The 16,668-nt window shown below is 55.0% G+C and overlaps 1 protein-coding gene across 1 annotated transcript in view; it reads right to left on the reverse strand.

The window, feature by feature from the left end:
- Positions 1-11,255: 11,255 nt before the first annotated feature.
- The window catches only part of ACE (angiotensin I converting enzyme), a 59,609-nt gene continuing 54,196 nt past the window's right edge, over positions 11,256-16,668 (reverse strand). The window contains exons 20-25 of the mRNA XM_029912231.1: positions 16,420-16,643; positions 16,023-16,167; positions 15,583-15,681; positions 14,031-14,153; positions 12,261-12,472; positions 11,256-11,528 (exon numbers count right to left, since the gene is read on the reverse strand). Of these exons, the coding sequence (XP_029768091.1) occupies positions 11,332-11,528; positions 12,261-12,472; positions 14,031-14,153; positions 15,583-15,681; positions 16,023-16,167; positions 16,420-16,643 (1,000 nt within the window). The 3' untranslated portion in view covers positions 11,256-11,331. The remainder of the gene's footprint in view (positions 11,529-12,260; positions 12,473-14,030; positions 14,154-15,582; positions 15,682-16,022; positions 16,168-16,419; positions 16,644-16,668) is intronic.

Below are 16,668 nucleotides of genomic sequence, written 5' to 3' on the forward strand. Positions count from 1 at the left end.
CACACACACACACACACACACACACACACACACACACACACACACACTCACTCTCTCTCTCTCTCTCTTCTGGTTGTTCAGTCAAATGTCTGCTAATAAGCACCATTATCCCTCGAATAGCGAATGCACACCCTGGGAGTCCCTTGCAAGCAATACTTTCTTGTTGTCCGCCCCGATCCCCTTTTCCACTCAAGCTCCGCTCTGCACAGGAATGACAGTGTGGGAAGCACATGGGTCACTGGGCTCCCTGTACCCCAAGGCTGGTGGGGGGAGGGGGATTAGCCCCCCCCCTTGTGCTAGTGCAGCACATCAACATTGAAGGGTTGCACTAGTGCAAATGTCCTAATGTAGAAAAGACCTAAGATCGTCCGACCCCCCTCTTCTCCACAACCCCCCCACTTCCACATGGCAACCCCAGCATTTGGTCACATGACAGAGTCAGTAACAAGAAGCCAGCTTGAAAGCAATGCACTAGGGGCTTTTGCTACCTGGCCTGTTTAGCTCCTCTTGCCGGGTGCAGGATTCTAAAGTCATTAGGATCAAATCTGCCCCCTCTGCTCTGAGCTCTCCAGTTCGCTTTGCACTTGGCTTCCGGCTTCCCGTGTTTGCTGTCGGTCAGGATATCAGTGTCGATCAGGAATTTGATCACAGACGAACTTACACCAGGGAAAGGGCTGATGAGAAAGGACATGAAGCAGCCACTCAGGGCAGCTAAGGAGTTGCCTGGAGAAGCTGCAAGGCATGCAGCGTGGCATTTCGCCCTGCACTGTGCTGTCACATTTCATGCTGCATTGTGTTGCACGATTGTTTTGCACTATACTGTTGCAGCATTGCACATGGTGCAGAGTTGCATTGCATGTAACGTTGCACTGGAATACTGCCCTGTGATGTAACACTGATGGTGCTTGGTTTAGACCCCAGTTTCCCTTCTGTTCCTCTGCTAAATGAAATCGGGGATCCGCAGTCCCAGCCTCCAGCTAGCTCCATGATGATGCCCTGGGCCCAAGCATTCCAGGCAAATACAGCCCAGGCCCCTGGAAGAGATGAGTGGGGACATCTGCTGGCCATGCGGAGAGTTACACCCCATAGCACACCTGACCACTCCCAAACAGCTGGGAGCCCTGCACCCCCTCCCCTGTCGCCACATACCTGAGCTTTCCCTGTGGCAAGGCACTTTGCACGGCGCCATGGGGGTGGATCCTGCTTCTGACACAACACATGGCCCCAGCACTGGGACCTGAATCTCCTCTCGCTCCTAGCGGTTGGCCAGGAGTGTAATTCCCCTGGGGCAGGTCCCACCCCTCTGCAGGGCTCTGAGACAGAAAGGGACCTCACAAGGGGTTGAAAGAGCCCCAGAGAATAGAATCATAGAATATCAGGGTTGGAAGGGACCTCAGGAGATCATCTAGTCCAACCCCCTGCTTAGGGCAGGACCAATCCCCAGATAGATTTTTGCCCCAGATCCCTAAATGGCCCCCTCAAGGATTGAACTCACAACCCTGGGTTTAGCAGGCCAATGCTCAAACCACTGAGCTATCCCTGCTCCCAGCTCAGGGCCCTATGCCTCCCACTCCTGGCTCCCAGCACGGGGTAATGCCTGGGGTGCCAGGCGACCCACGCTGGGGCTATGCTGGGCTGAGGACCAGCCTCCCCTTCCTCTCTGTTGAGAGCCGCTGGGCTCCTCCCATGAGGCAGTTGCCCCTCCTGGGTCCCTGCGTGATTAACCCTGAAGAGCGACTGTTTCTGCCTGTGCCAGCAGTATTTTTCCATGAGCTCCTTGTCCCTGTGGGTGAGAGAATGTGAGGAATGTGGCACCACTCATCCCTGTGCCCCCTCCCATCCCTGCCTTAGCCGGGGGGGGCCTGAGCCAGCGTCTCACCACAGCCTAATAATAGAACATCCAACCTGGGGCAATAGACCAGGCCCTGGCTGGCCCCTGGGGCGGGGAGGGCAATGGACTCAGCAGGGCCTTTGCTCATGTGAAGGACAAATGGGCCTGGATTAGGGGTAGCAGGTCTGGGGGGAGGATTTCTGTAGCCCCCCCCCCCCCCAGCCTAAACCTTCTCCTCAGTAGCCAGTGGCTGCACCATGGTGGCCTGTGGCCATGGCCAGCCCCAGGAACACGGGAGAAGGGAAATCTCTCCTGCAGCATTCGAGCTTCTGCACTACGTTCTCCAAAGTAATAGAAAACAGAGAAACGTCGGGCTGGAAGGGACTTCAAGGAGTCATCCCACTCCAGGCCCTGCACTGAGGCAGGACCCAGTAAACCTAGACCAGCCCCGATGGGGCATTTGTCCAACCGGATCTTCAAATCCTCCAGAGCTGGGGACCCTACGACCTCCCTGGGAAGCCCGTTCCAGAGCTCAGCTACCCCGAGAGGTCGAAAGCTTTTCCTAATATTTAACTGAAATCTCCCTTGCTGGAGACTAAGCCCATTACTTTCAGTGGACATGGAGATTAATTGATCACAGTCCTTTTTCTAACAGCCCTTAACAGATTATCAGCCCCCCCCCCCCCTCTTCTTTCCTCCAGAGGTCAGGTTCTCTAAACCTTTGATCATTTTTTGTTGCTCTCCTCCGGCCTCTGTCCAAATCTTTGCTAATGTGCAGTGCCCAGAAGTGGACGCAAGGCTCCAGCTGAGGCCTCCCCTGTGCCCAGCAGAGCGGGACAATGACCTCCCGTGTCTTACATCCACCACGCCCGTCCAGGCCAGAATGATATTAACCCGTTTTGCACCTGCACCACAGTGTTGACTCATATTCAATTTGTGATCCACTATAACCCCCGGATCCTTTGCAGCAGCACGACCTCCTCGCTGGCCAGTCCCCACGTCAGAGTTGCGCCTTTGATTTTTCCTTCCTAAGTGAAGGACTTTGCACTTGTCTGTATTGATTTTCCTCTTGGGCTTTCTGAAGGAGCCGTCACACTGGGGTCGAGTAGGACAAATCCCTCCCCACCCACGTGGAGCGAGGGCGGGAGGTGCCCGTGAAGCAGCTCTGCACCCCGAGGGCTTGGCGTAGTGGCTTTTCTCACCGAAACCTCCCCAGAACTGGCGATGGCACCATACTCCGGTCATTGCCTGTGTGAACAGGGCCGCGCTCAGTGGAGCCCCGCAGATCCTCTGCAGTCTCTTTGCAGCCAGCTGGAGTCCACCCTAAGCCAGCCATAACAGGCCCCTGGGTGCCGCTTGATGGGCCCTGCTCTTGGGAGGCAACATCAGGGTGCCCCGTAAACACCCAGCCTTTCCTACCCCTTCTTCCTTTAATCCTGCCAGCGAATTCCTCCTCCCCCCAAGAGACAACACCCCAGAGGATATTGGGGAGAGGAGAAATCACCCCACCCCGCCAACAGAGAAGGAGACGTGAGCCACACCCATGATCCCGTAGGGGCATCATTTCAGCCTGACCCAGAGCCAGCACCCCCATTGATCCAGGCCGTGCTCCAAGCAAAGTCTGTTCCCAGCTCAGCTAGACCCAGGACCTTCTGCATCAAAGCCCTTTTCCAAGCTGCGTGCTCTGCAAGTCTAACTAGGGTGCCCAGATGTCCCAATTTTATAGGGACAGTCCCGATTTTTGTGTCTTTTTCTTATATCGGCTCCTATTACCCCCCGACCCCCTGTCCCGATTTTTCACACTTGCCGTCTGGTCATCCTAAATCTAATGGTGGACACCGCTGCTTTCCCCGCTCCCTCGGTGGGGATTCAGGCTGTTAGCTGCATCCTCTTTATCCAGGCAGCTGACCTTGTCCTCCCAGAGATGGTGGATTTCATGGGGGAACGTAGCTGGTGTACAGAGCTGACCGACGCCGCAAGCTTCCCAGGCACCGTTCCTCCACTGGCCCCCTCTCACTCGTGCTCTGCCCCCTCCAGCCCTGGGCCTGCGTCAATACCAGTCGTACTGGTGATGTGCACAACTTGGACGCCTGGCTTCGGCCACAAGATCCGTGCTCGCGGAGATGGACTCTGCCCTCCCCAGGTGAGAGGTGGATTTAACCAGCTGTGGAGAGTCGCCATCCTTCCCAAGAATTCTGCTTCGGCTCCACAGGCGCCTGCCAGCAGCAAACCCGCCACATCCCAGCTGTCGTTCAGCTGGCAATAAAATGAAAAATGTGGCTCTGGGCAGCCCGCGTGCCCCAAACCGGCATTGCACGGGACATGCTGGAGAGCTGGCTGGAGAAGCTGCAGGGCGTGCAGCGTGGCGTCGCTCCGTGCATTGTGCTGTCGCATTGCACGGTGCCATCGCACTACACTGTTGTACCTTTGCACGTGGTGCATGGCTGCATTGCACGGCATGTGCCTTTGCACTGGAATGCTGTCCTGTGATGTAACACTGAGGCATCACCGTGCTGCACTCATCAGTCTTGCATTAAAATGGCCATATGGTGGCACCCCTGTGGCACGGTTAATCAGCAGAGTCCTGAAAATAATTGTCTGCTTAATCCCCAGGCTTCCCAGCTATTTCAGCAGCCCGGTCGTCAGACTCACTTTCTTACAGGAGACGAGACACAGAGGCCTGGAGGACTGTGCCGTGTCCCCCTCAGAAAAGGGCTTGGAGTTGTTGGGGAGCAGTAATCTGGGTGGGTGGGACATAACAAGGCAGGAAATTACCTACAACCCTGTTGTCAGCTTCTCTGCTTCCAATTCCGCCCTGAGACTGTGGGCCACAGCCTGTCTCCTGACCGAGATCAGGCAGAGTGCTGAAATTTACAAGAGCAAGGTCTTCAATCCAGCTGTGTGATTAATAATCGCTTTTTGGTTCACTGGCACTTTACAAGGGAAAAAAAATTGGTTTGGGTTGAACCAGAAACTAAATTTTTAGCAAATCAAATAATAATCATTGTAGGTCAAACAAAATGGTTTGTTTTGATTTCAAGCTTTTTTCTTTTTATAAACACCTTTTTGGTTTTCATTTTTAAATTAAAAAACGGAAGGAAATTTTTAAACAAAATGTCATTTTGAAAAAAAACAACAATCCACACCCCAAACTATTTAGACTTACAGATTTTTTTGTTTTTTTGGGGAGGAGTGGGGGGAGAGGGGAGAAGAAGCAGAGGGTTTGACATGAGCAATTCAGTGAAACCAACACCATTTTTTTTTTTGGCAAAAAAAGGTTTGTCCAAAATCCACCTCCTCCAGTTGCCAACTCTTGTGATTTCATCGTGAATCTTCCTCTATTTGGTGTTTTCCCTAAAGCCCCAGTGTCCGGAGTCCTGTGATTTCATGAAAAGCTCAGCTTTCATTTAAAAGAAAAGAGGAAGATTCTAGCCCCCCTGGTTGTCAAGAAAAGCTCGCAAATGTGACCCAAGTGCTCAAAGGCCAGAAAGCAAATAAAAAGAACCCACAGTTTATTCTTCAATTCCTGATTTTTAAACCAAACTTGTAATGTTTGGAGGTTTTGGGTTTGCCATTCAGCAAACATCCTGCTCACAAGCTAAACACAGCGGAAGGACAGAACAAGACCACACAACCCACTCTGCAACATTGCCAGCTCTCATGATTTTATTACAAGTCTTGTGGTATTTGGTGGTCCTCTTAAAGTCCCAGTTCCCGGAGTCCTGGGATTATGGGAGAAACTGAGCTTTCCTTAAAAAAAAAATAAGAAGATTTTCTACTGCCCCTTGGTTGCAGAGAGAGCTACAGCAGGGATTGTACAGAAAGACCCGGTGGGGATCAAATCTCTGAAAACCACAGGTCAAATTGGGCCAGCGCACAGCAGCTAGGAACACCAATATCTGGCTACATCTTGTGCCCCAGAGCTTTCATGAAGCAGAGCGAGCCCTCCCTCCCCTTACACATAAAACCTTCAGCATGTGACTGGCGTGTAACTGATGCAGTGACATCTGCTCAAGGCTGCAGCTGTGAGCGGGGCCAGCTGCCCTGACTTGTTTCACTGGTGCGATGGGTTCGTTTTTAAAGCTCCCTCCCCCCCCCCCGCCTTCAACTTTTATCGACTTAAATTGTCACAGTGGCAGGAAATGATGCGGGGGGGGGGCACGAGACATTAACAATGCAATGACAGTAAAGGTGGAGATTCAACGAGTTAAAGTTTTATAGCTGTTAAAATGCAAGATGTCGCCATCACATGTTAAAATACAGCGTCAACATCCTTAGCTCAAACTAACTGATTCTCAAGCAGCACGTCTCTTCCTTTGCCTGGCTGTCAATTCAGCTGGTCACTGGAAATATTTTCCCACCTGTTTGAGCCTGTGCAGCGAGATTGATGCTTCCCCAATGGTAACCAATAAAAAGCAACAGGGGGTCCTGTGGCACCTTTAAGACTAACAGCAGTATTGGGAGCAAAGCAAAACAAAGGAAAGCAAAGCAAAGGTTTATAAGCCTCATACCCCTTCTCTAGCGCCTCCTTGTGGCAAGGATGGGCACCTCTCTCATCCTGGCGATCCGCCTCTGGCCAGCAGCATTACTTTAGATGGGTTTCGGAGTCCAGGGCACAGCCCTCCAGCTGTCTCTCTTAGGGAGTTTGCCCCCTTCCAGGGGTTCACAGTAGTCAAAATGAATCATTAAAAAAAAGCAAAATACGTCTCCAGTCCACAAGAGGCGGGGTCCCTGCAGGCCCACAGAGTGTGAGGAAGAAGCAGCCCTTGGAGGAGAGCCAGATGCCTACCCCCTGGGCATCCAAATAACCAGGGTTCCAGGGCTCCAAAGCCAGCCCCTCCCCTTACTGACAGGGCTTCAGAGGCCAGAGCACTCTCCCAAGTTAGTAAGGGGAATGGGGAAGCCCTGTGTTCCAATCCTGCTTGCTTCAGAGTGCCATCTCTCACTGAGCTGGGATCCTCCCTTTTAAAGGGCCATCTTCCCCAGGCTTGACAAGCCTCACAGGTGTGGCAGGCTGGGGCTAAATGTTATCAGAGGAGCTCTTTAACCCCTTCTTGGCCAGTGTGGGGAACAAGTTGGGTTGTTAACTCTGAACCCTAATGATGACCGATCCTTTTGTACCCAGCTACAGTCACCCAGCAAGCTGTTTAGATCCCACTGTGACATCCCATTGTAACAGTTTTTCCTATTTTTGTAAGAAATAGAAGAAAGAAATCGTAGAAGGGGAGCAAGGGGCACTTATGCATGTTTTGATTTCCATACAATGGGTTGCTCTTGGTTTGGCTAATGCCACATGTTTTACCCAAACCTATCAGAGACAGCTGAGTGTTTGCAGCCCTCTGCCTGAAAAGCCAGGCTGTCTGGGTGCCAGGATTCCAACAGCATAGGCCTCAGAAGGGGGCAAATAATGAATCCAACTTGAACATCTGGAAAATAAATTATCAAAACTCAGTTCCCTTTAAATCCCCTCGTTTAAGGCCTGAGATCTCACGAACTCCCCAGGCTACCAACAAGTGCTGCGCCTCTTGGGATGGGGAAAATTCCAAACTCCGCAACAGGAGGAAGCAAACGCTTCTAGCACTTGAGGGTTCAAGCCCTTAAACTTGTCCCCCGCCTAAGGGGAAATGGCGTCATCCTGCACTTCGCTTGGGGGACTGGGGGAGGAACATTCCTGGTGGCAATGTGGTTGGGATGTCAGAAGTCGTTCCGGTGGAGCGGATCAGTGGGCAGAATGTAGTGGAGTGTATGATAAAAGCAGCTTGTCAGACAGTCCGTCCCACATCCTATCACAGAGCTAGCAGTGTTACATAAAGTATGCGGTGTATAGCGCTGTGTCTGGCAGAGAGGCAGGATTCAATGCAAGTTTGGGAGTCGGGATTCCTCGGTTCTATTCCCGACTCTGCCAGAGACTCCCTGTGGGTGAATTGTGGCCTGTCTGTGCCTCAGTTTCCCCACCTGGAAGGGGCTTGGAGATCCTCGGAAGGAAGATGGTATGGAAACTCTCAGCTCTCCATCCCCTGACACTGGGGGCTGTTTGAGGTCTTGGCTGTTTAAGGCTGCAATAAATCCCTGGCCTGGGATTAGTTTTGTACCTAATCACCACAGAGTAAATACTGGTCTTGTTTATAGGAGAAGAAAGAGAGGGGAGGGGGAGCCCCAGTGTGGCTGATGCAGAGATAATGGGGGAGGCGGAGAGATCAGGAGGCACGCAGCTGACTGCTGACTCCAGTGCCCTCCCTGCTCTTACATAAACACATGGCAGCTGGTCTGCTGCGAACCTCAGGCAGAGCGCAGGGCACTGATCAGCTAACCGGGGTACCACTCCCCACAGCCTGCCCCAAGCCTGGCAAGTGGAATTTTCCACTGGCTTCATCTGACTAATGAGCCCAGGCCCTCACTGCAGCCCATCCCCCCATAACTAGAGCTGGTCAGGTCGTGAGTTGAAGTTGAACCATTTCGCGAGAATGTGTCAGTTTCTCTGACGTTGTCTTCAGAAAAAAGTGTCCGAACGAATCACGCTGATTTTCTTGCCTGGATAAGGAAAAATGTTCTATTGCTTTATTTTGTATCTAGTCTATTTGAATTATTCAAAACCAAATAAAGCAAGGAAACCTTTTTCCTTATCAAGACAAGAAAATCAACGCAATTCGTTCGGACACTTTTCTGAAGCAAACGTCAGTGAAATCAACATTATATATTATTACAGGGGTCTTCAACCTGTGGTCCCTGGGGTATGCAGACTATTTCTAAGGGGGGCCACAAAAGGTTGTTGTTACCATAGAACAGCGGTTTTCAATCTGTGGTCCACAGGGCCCTGGGGGTCCGCAGAATACGTCTAAGATTTCCAAAGGGGTCTGCACCTCCATTTGAAATGTTCTAAGAGTCGGCAAATGAAAAAAGTTGAAAACCACTGGATTATTATATTATCCATTTAATATTATATATACCAGTGTTTCTCAAACGGGGTCGCCGCTTGTGTAGGGAAAGCCCCGGTGGGCCAGGCCGGTGTGTTTACCTGCCCCGTCCGCGGGTCCGGCCGATCGCGGCTCCCACTGGCCGCGGTTCGCCACTGCAGGCCAATGGGAGCTGCTGGAAGCGGCGGCCAGTACATCCCTCGGCCCACGCCGCTTCCAGCAGCTCCCATTGGCCTGCAGTGGCGAACCGCGGCCAGTGGGAGCCGCGATCGGCCGGACCTGCGGACGGGGCAGGTAAACGCACCGGCCCGGCCCGCCAGGGGCTTTCCCTACACAAGCGGCGTCCCAAGTTTGAGAAACACTGATATATACTTAGGGCTTCTGATATTAGGTTTTAACCAATAAACACCATTAAAACCCTCCTGATACAACTAAACTAAACTAAAAAGAAATCAGCGTTTCTTGGCTAAGCACCAGAACTGGTCACTTGTATCTAAGGGCTTGTCTGCACTGAGCAGCCGTGCGCACTACGGGGTTGTGATTTCTAAAGCACATGCATGCGTTGCACACTCATTGGTCTGTGTAGACCCTGCTGGTGCACACTAAAGTTTCCCTACTGAGCTTTAACGCAGTGCTGTTTGAGACAGAACTATGTTAGTGCACTCTAGGGAACAGTACAGAGATTAATTATTATAATAGAAAGCGAGAAATTCCCCCCCACCACTCTTGGATATCTACATAAAACTCAAAAATTGCTAAAAATAACCCCCACAACATAACCCCCCCAGAACAGAAGCCCTACATCGATTCAACAGTTTATATTATATTGTAATGTTCCGACATTATCAAAATGAAACGTTGCAATGGTTCCAAACTGACCTTTTTCGGCATTTCTATTCTGCGGGAAATTCCGACAGTTTGACCTTTGGTTTTGTTCCAAATCAAAACGAAGCGTCAACATTTCCCAACGAATGGAAAGTCCAAAACAGTCGGAAATGTCTACGTCTCATTCAAATGCAGAATAAAACCAAATTTCAAACGGTCAGAATTTCCCCCAGACTGGAAATCCCATTTCCTGACCAGCGCGTACCTAAATAGGTGCTAAGTCCAGGTCTATCTAGCGAGTGTCTCAGAGGTGACGGAGGTCAAACAGGCTCTTTGAATCACTGCTAGGTTGATCATGCTGACTTTTCAGTCTCCTGCTGTACGGGCCTAGGACCTCTTCAGGGCAGGTTCAACAGGCCCGATACACAGCTGCCTAATAACTTGTGGGGTCACTGACATCAGCACAAAATGGGTGTAAGGACTCCTGTGACTGCTAGAGTTGGCCACCCGCCTGCCCAGGGCAGTGGGAACGGGGCCCTAGTCATTCTGTGTAAGCAGAACACTAGCAAAGCAGAATTTTCCCTCGTTTACATTTGGTGGAAGCCTTCTGCACACCCCCCAAGGGGCAACGAGGTGTGGGGGGGAAATCAGGCCCAGATCTTTTCTATGCTCTGTAAAGCGCCATGTGAACTTGACAATGGTTTATAAATACCCACTAAGCGGCGTGAACCATAGGGATGGAAGCAGATTCTGGGGCCACACACCCAGGTTATGCAACTGTCCATCCAGCCAGCCCATCTCAAGCCACCGAGCAACTGCAACACACGTTTCAAACAAAGGTTTTTGTTTTGTTTCTGGAATTTCCAAGGCGGTGCTCTCAGACAACGGAATCGGGCGTGTGACTGTGCAGTCCCCAGGGGTCTGAGTTCACAGCTGTGGTGTTTAAGTACGGAGAATCGGATACACGAGTATGCTTGGGAGAAGCTACACAGTCTGAAGGCACAGCGCTGGAGCGCAAGCAAGCAACAATCCAAGGCTCCGATTCATCAACCTTCCAGTAAGAGGATTTCTGTTGTTATCTGTATGTGTACATGCTGTGAGTGTAACAGAAGGCTGCCCCTTGCCACTCCCTGAACAAACAACAGGGACATTTTACAGGGGGAAAAACATGACACTTTATTTTTCATCCATGCATGTAAACAGCCTGGCGGGTGGACAGGCCCGAGGGAGGGACTCTGTTGGGAAGCAAACAGCCCCTTTCCCGCAAAACGCTTCCTACTGCTAACATGAGCCCTTTCGGTGTTCCCAACCACACAGCGGAGCTGCGGAAATGACTTCCAGGCACAAACCGACTCCCCTGCCCAATTAATAAAACCATTTCCAATCACTAGGGAATTCATCAATGCAATGTTGATTCAAACTGGCCCATCAGCCCCAGGGGGCATAAGAAACAAGCCACACGATCCCACTCCTCGTCTTGGGGTTCTTTTTTCCGGGAATCCAAACAGTGACAAATAAATAATTCTCTGCCGCTTTGGCTCTTGCATAGTCAAAAAGTTTTGACCTGATTGGAAGGAAGAGTCCTATGCATCTGATTGCACTCCTGCCTCAGTGCCACATGAGGCTCGCACACATGCCCCTGACACACACAGGCCCATATGTGCGCGCGCACACACACACACACACACCTTGCACGCACACACACACACACATTAGGCCCAGGTGGGCATACATGGCAAAGGAAAGGAGTGAGGTTCGGCATTACTTCAGTTCCATTTGCGAGCCGGATTTGTGGGCCCTTCTCCTCGAGGAGCGGAATTTGACGCCCAGGACGATGGTGGCAATGAAGAGGAGGAGTCCGAGGACAAGCAGGATCCACTGGCCGGCGGCGGCTTGGTTGCTATCCAGCGACATCCCCAGGAAATTGACTTTGGCACTGGCACTAGACTGCGCTTGACCTGATTGAGAAGCAAGAAGAAAAGGGGGGGTTGGAGCGATTTGCTGGGCGGGCGCACGGCAAATGGGTGGATCTGCCGAAGGCCCCATTCCTCTGCGCAAGTGGAGCCATGTAAACCCAGGGGATTCTCGGCAGAAAAACGCCCCGGACTCGCGGGTGGGTCCTTGCCCAGGGAGCGTTTGAAAACAGGCCCCTGGCTCGGGGGGAAGCGTCTGTTGCTACCGGTTTGCCAGGGCCGGGTCTACCGGCGAAGGAGCCTAAGCACCAGGCTGTCTTGGCAGCGACTGACGCGTTGTGCCTTGTGACGCGTTGTGCGGGGTGTGACTGTGACAGCGAGCTGCCTGCACTCCCCCACTCCAGCCCAACGGACATTTCCAGCCCCCCCACTTCCCAAACAGAGCAGCCTCATTTAGATCCCTTCCAACCCCACCCGTGAATGGACCCGGTCCTCAGGTGTGAACATCATGCCGGCGACGACTGACAGCCCTGGAGGGTGAATCCCACAGAGCAGCAGGGCAAGCTCCTCCCCCAGCCAGGCAGCCCCTCCCTGCTGCGTGCTGGAGGGGAGAGAGGGAGGAGTCCAGTCTCAGTGACCCCTTCACTCCGTGGTCTCGCCCCCAGAGCCTGCCAGCAAGCGGGGCCGGCTGGGAACGAGGTTGGTGTGGGACTCAGCGTGCCAAGCCAGGCCTCCCACGTAACGCGCCGCGTTTCCGGCTGGGCAGAACTCTCTCACCCCCTCCGCTGGAGTTGGAGGTACCCGCATACGGCGTCCAGTTGTACTCAGGCCAGCCCAGGGTCTCCCTGGTCCTGGTGTTCTCCTGGATCAGCCAGTCCGTCAGCGGCTTGAAGTAGGTCATCAGGGCGTCGGCCGACATGTTGGGCTGCCCCGTGATGAGCTGCATGGCCTCCGGCCAGGGCTTGCTGAAGCCCAGCTTCATGGCGTTCCTGGGGACGAGAGCGAGCTCCTCCAGGCACTGCTGCGGCCAACGCGGGTGCCCTAGCAAACAGCCCCGGCCTCCCGCCCCGGCCCGCTTAGACGATCAGGCGGGTGACTGCAGCACATGGAGGCACACCCCAGCTAGCTAGCATGGGTACCAAAAGCAGCGAAGCCGCGGCGTCATGGACGAGCCGCCCAAGTACGTACCCAGGGTCCAGGGGCTCTGCTGTCCGTGTCCAACCTAGCTTGGGCGCGTCACCACACCCCTCCGACCGCTGGGCAGCCAGACCCTTAGGCAGCGCCGGTGGGTTGTGCCAAAGGCCTCCTCTAGGGGGCGCCACGATCGCACGCAGGCAAGGCCAGCCCGTTACTAATGCAGAGGGCGGAGGCTGAGCCATGGGCTTTAATGGGGCGCGAGGCAGGAGGCAGACGCGCTGGAGGGTGTGGAGAGGGAGGCTGTTTAACCGGCAGGACCGGGCCGTGCTGACACAGGGCACCGTGGCTCAGAGGAAGACCCGGTGCTCCGGCGTAGAGCAGTCTCGCTGCAGACCCATGCAGCAGTGAAAGGGTTAAGTCTGGTATTGCTTTTCTTGGGGGGAATCTTCCCTAAAACCAGCCTTAAATCCTTGCAGAAACCAAGGCGCCACCTAGTGGTGGCTTCTAATATTGCACCATATCTCCCTAGTGCAGTGGTCCCCCAACTTTTTCTGTCAGGCCCCCCCCTTACCAGTAATGGAATCTATCCACCCCCCCGGGAGCCAAGCCAGGGCTGGGAGCAGGGGCTGCAGTCGGAACGCAGGATGGGAGCCGGGGGCTGAGGTGCAGCCAGGGCCCAAGCCATGGTCAGGGCCGGAAACTGGGGGCCGAGCGGGGCTGAGTGGCGCTACCTCCCTGCCCTCCCCATGGGGGCTGGCCCAGGCTCTGCCACACCCCCATGAACATTCCCCCCCCCCCCCCCCGGGGGGCCCCCCACAGTTTAGGGCCCTCTGCCTTAGTGAAAGACAAGTCCGTTCCCACAAACGCGGCCAACCCCTTTCAAACAGCGGCTGATACTGACTGGCTCAGATGCATCCACTGAGATAACCCGGGGAATTCAGCTGCTCCTCCCACCTCCACCACCTTGAGCCAGCCATGTCACCGGCAGCGTGGGGCAGAGGCGAACGCAGAGGTACTGGAGACCAGCCTGTCCACAAGCCTTTGGACTGGTGAGGCACAAGGGTCCCAAAGCACCTGACCAACAGTCACTACTGCAGCCCTCTGGGAAGCTGCTGGGGCTGCAGATGGGGAACAGGAGGCTTAAGTGACTTTCCTGTTGAGTCAGCTGGGGAGCTGGGAATAGAACCCAGGAGTCCTGGCCCTCAGTCACTTGCCCTACACGTTCGCTCCCATCACAGAGGCAAAAGTCCCCGGGGTTAAAGGAGGGATTTAAAACTGGGGCCCGGGAACTGGAAAAGGCCATCAGGAGACATCTGAGAGGGCAGGCTCTGTACCGGCCCCCTGGCGTTCTCACTCCTGCCACGCGGGCTCTGGACGACCCCCTAGGTCTCTTCCCGCTGCCATACTCACGCCAGCAGGGTTCCGGCTTCCTTGGACTGGTAGATGTCACATTTGTGCAGGGGCCCTGTGTCACCGGCGGCTTTGCAGAGGGCTTGGTGGAACTGGAACTGGATCACAAAACTGACAAAGTACCTGGATTGGGGGATTGGAGGGAACGTGAGCAGCAACTCTGGGGCCTCGACAGGCCACGTCAAGTATTTCCAGGCCAGGTGGAACCTGGCCGCGCATGTGCTTTGTCTGAGAGTCCAGGGAGCAGCAAGCCTCAGAGCCAGCCCCGCGCTATACAGCATGGAGCTAGGGTGACCACCTTTTCCAAATGCAAAAACGGGACACGTGCAGGAGCCCCGCCCTGCTCCATGGCCCCGCCCCATGCTCCTCCTCTTCTCCCGGAAACTCCACCCCCTGGCCAGGCCGGAAGCCGGAGCTGGACAGTGGCAAGAGGCACCCAGGGAGCCTGGGCTGCTGTGGTGACCAAACAGCAAGTGTGAAAAATCAGGACGGGGGTGGGGGGTAATAGGTGCCTATATAAGTAAAAGCCCCAAATACCAGGACTGTCCCTATAAAATTGGGACATCTGGTCACCCTAGCTTGTGGGGAGCCCCGGACCCTCCACCAGCCCTGGGTGTGGGGCTGAGGTGCCCGAGTGCAGCCCCTGGCACATGTCCCCACTCCCCGGGGCATGCCTCCCAGGGCAGATGGAGGGTCTCCCTGGGTGGCTTTTCCTACTGCCCAGCTCCGGCTTCCAGCCTGGCCAGGGTCGGGGCCTCGGAGGGGAAGAGGAGCAGGGGGGGCCTCAAGGCAAGGGGGAATTAAGGCCCACCTCAGCCCTCCCATCCCACCAGGAAGAGGCTGGCACGCCCCTGAGCCTCGGGCAGGCACGGAGCGGTGCCACGGGGAATCCGGGACAAATGCTGTCCTGGAGTCATTCAGCCCAGAACCGGGCCTTGAAATGTACATTTCGGGACTGTCCTGCCCAGTCAGGTCACCCTCCACGGGGCTATATTCAAGTGCTTGTTTGGACATACCGATGTCAATCGTCAGAGGTGCTGCTATATTCCCAATCGACTGCAGGGGGCGCTTAGGACCCAGGACATTGGGGTTAGCCCCCCCCAGTCTGACAAAAAGCACCACGGGCCCTTTAATCATTCAAAGAGCGACGGCAGATTAGCTCCAACATGGATGACAGCACTGCTCGCATCACCACTGCTTCCCCCAGCCCCCCAGCCTTTCCAGAGGGCTCGCCCCCAAGCCGTGACCACGTCCGGCCCTGCTCCCGGAGACACCCTGGCACAGCTGTGCATGCTCCCTGTGCACGTGGCTGACAGACAGATGACCCCCGGGCTGTAGTTCTTGGCATTGCTGGACAGGTCTAGTTGCTACAGACTGGACCACCCACGCCCATCCATGGCCCACCCCGTCAGTCCCTCCTCTCGTTGCAGCCCTTCCGTCCAGGCCAGATGAGTGGCTACAGGCTGAGCCGGCTCGTTGCCAAGCAAAGGCGAAGGGAGTCAGTAGGGGAGGGCCGGGGCACACGCGTGTAACCCCGGCCTGGCCTGCGTACCTGACATAGGGAACGTTGGCCGGGATGTGAAACTTCGCACCAGGATCAAAGTCATCCTCCGACCTGGGCACAGGTGGGCACAGCCCCTGGTACTTCAACCTGCAGGGGGCATGAGGAGAAAGCGGCGGTTAGGGACCTCCAGCCAGCACAGCTCCACGGGATGGGAGGGAGACACCCTGTGAGCAGGGGAGGGGGCACGCAGCCAGAGAGGGAGTGGTGAGAGCAGCGATGACCAGAGACCTCGTCAAGGTCGGCGAGGGGAGACGCAGTGGGAAGCTGCGGGACCCGACGGGACCTGCAAGGGGAGCATCCTCCATTGAAAAGAGATGGGTCGATTCCCCAGATTGGACCTCACGCGGCAGAGAACTGCTCCGAGCCCTTTGCTGCCCAGGGGTGCGATCTGATGTGTCCCCAATGCCAGGCAGGAGCCTCCGACTGACCTGAGGTTCCACCACTGCTGGTTATATTCGTCCTCCCGAATGCGCCCGTCAAACACCTTCCAGCGCCACTGGTCCATCAGGTACCCGAAGGGCAGGAAGGCGATTTTATCCAGGGCAATGCTCATCAGGTAGTTAATGTCACTCTCTGCAAAGGAGAGGGAGCGGACGGGGGGTCAGCGAGGCAGCGCGTGCAGCCACCCAGCAGATCCATCGTCACCCCCACTGGCCAGCAGCCCATCGACATCATCCGCCTCTGATGGGCCTTGGAAAGTTCTAAGCCGACCGCTGGATGAGCAGCCAACAGCACTCAGGACCAACCGCTGACAACCTGCCCCCAGCCCCTCCCAGGCTCGCGGACTTCCGGGAAGCCCTGGTGAGCGGCCCCCGGGCAGCTCACCGTTGTTATCCTCCACTCGATCCAGCAGACCGATGCCGTGCAGGTGCTTGGGTGTGGAGACCGACAGGGCCATGACGTCGCCGATGGCCTCGTGGAAGCCGGGGTTGGCCCCGTCGCGGAAGGAGATGGGCTGGTCCTTGTACTGCAGGAAGTACTGGACGTGCCCCATCTCGTGGTGGACGGTGATCAGGTCGTCCATGTTCACCACCGTGCACTGCTTAATCCTGGAACGCGGGGGGGGGGAAAGAG

This window comes from Terrapene carolina, unplaced genomic scaffold (assembly GCF_002925995.2).
Source record: "Terrapene carolina triunguis isolate 2854851 unplaced genomic scaffold, T_m_triunguis-2.0 Scaffold193, whole genome shotgun sequence".
Classification (NCBI taxonomy): domain Eukaryota; kingdom Metazoa; phylum Chordata; order Testudines; family Emydidae; genus Terrapene; species Terrapene triunguis.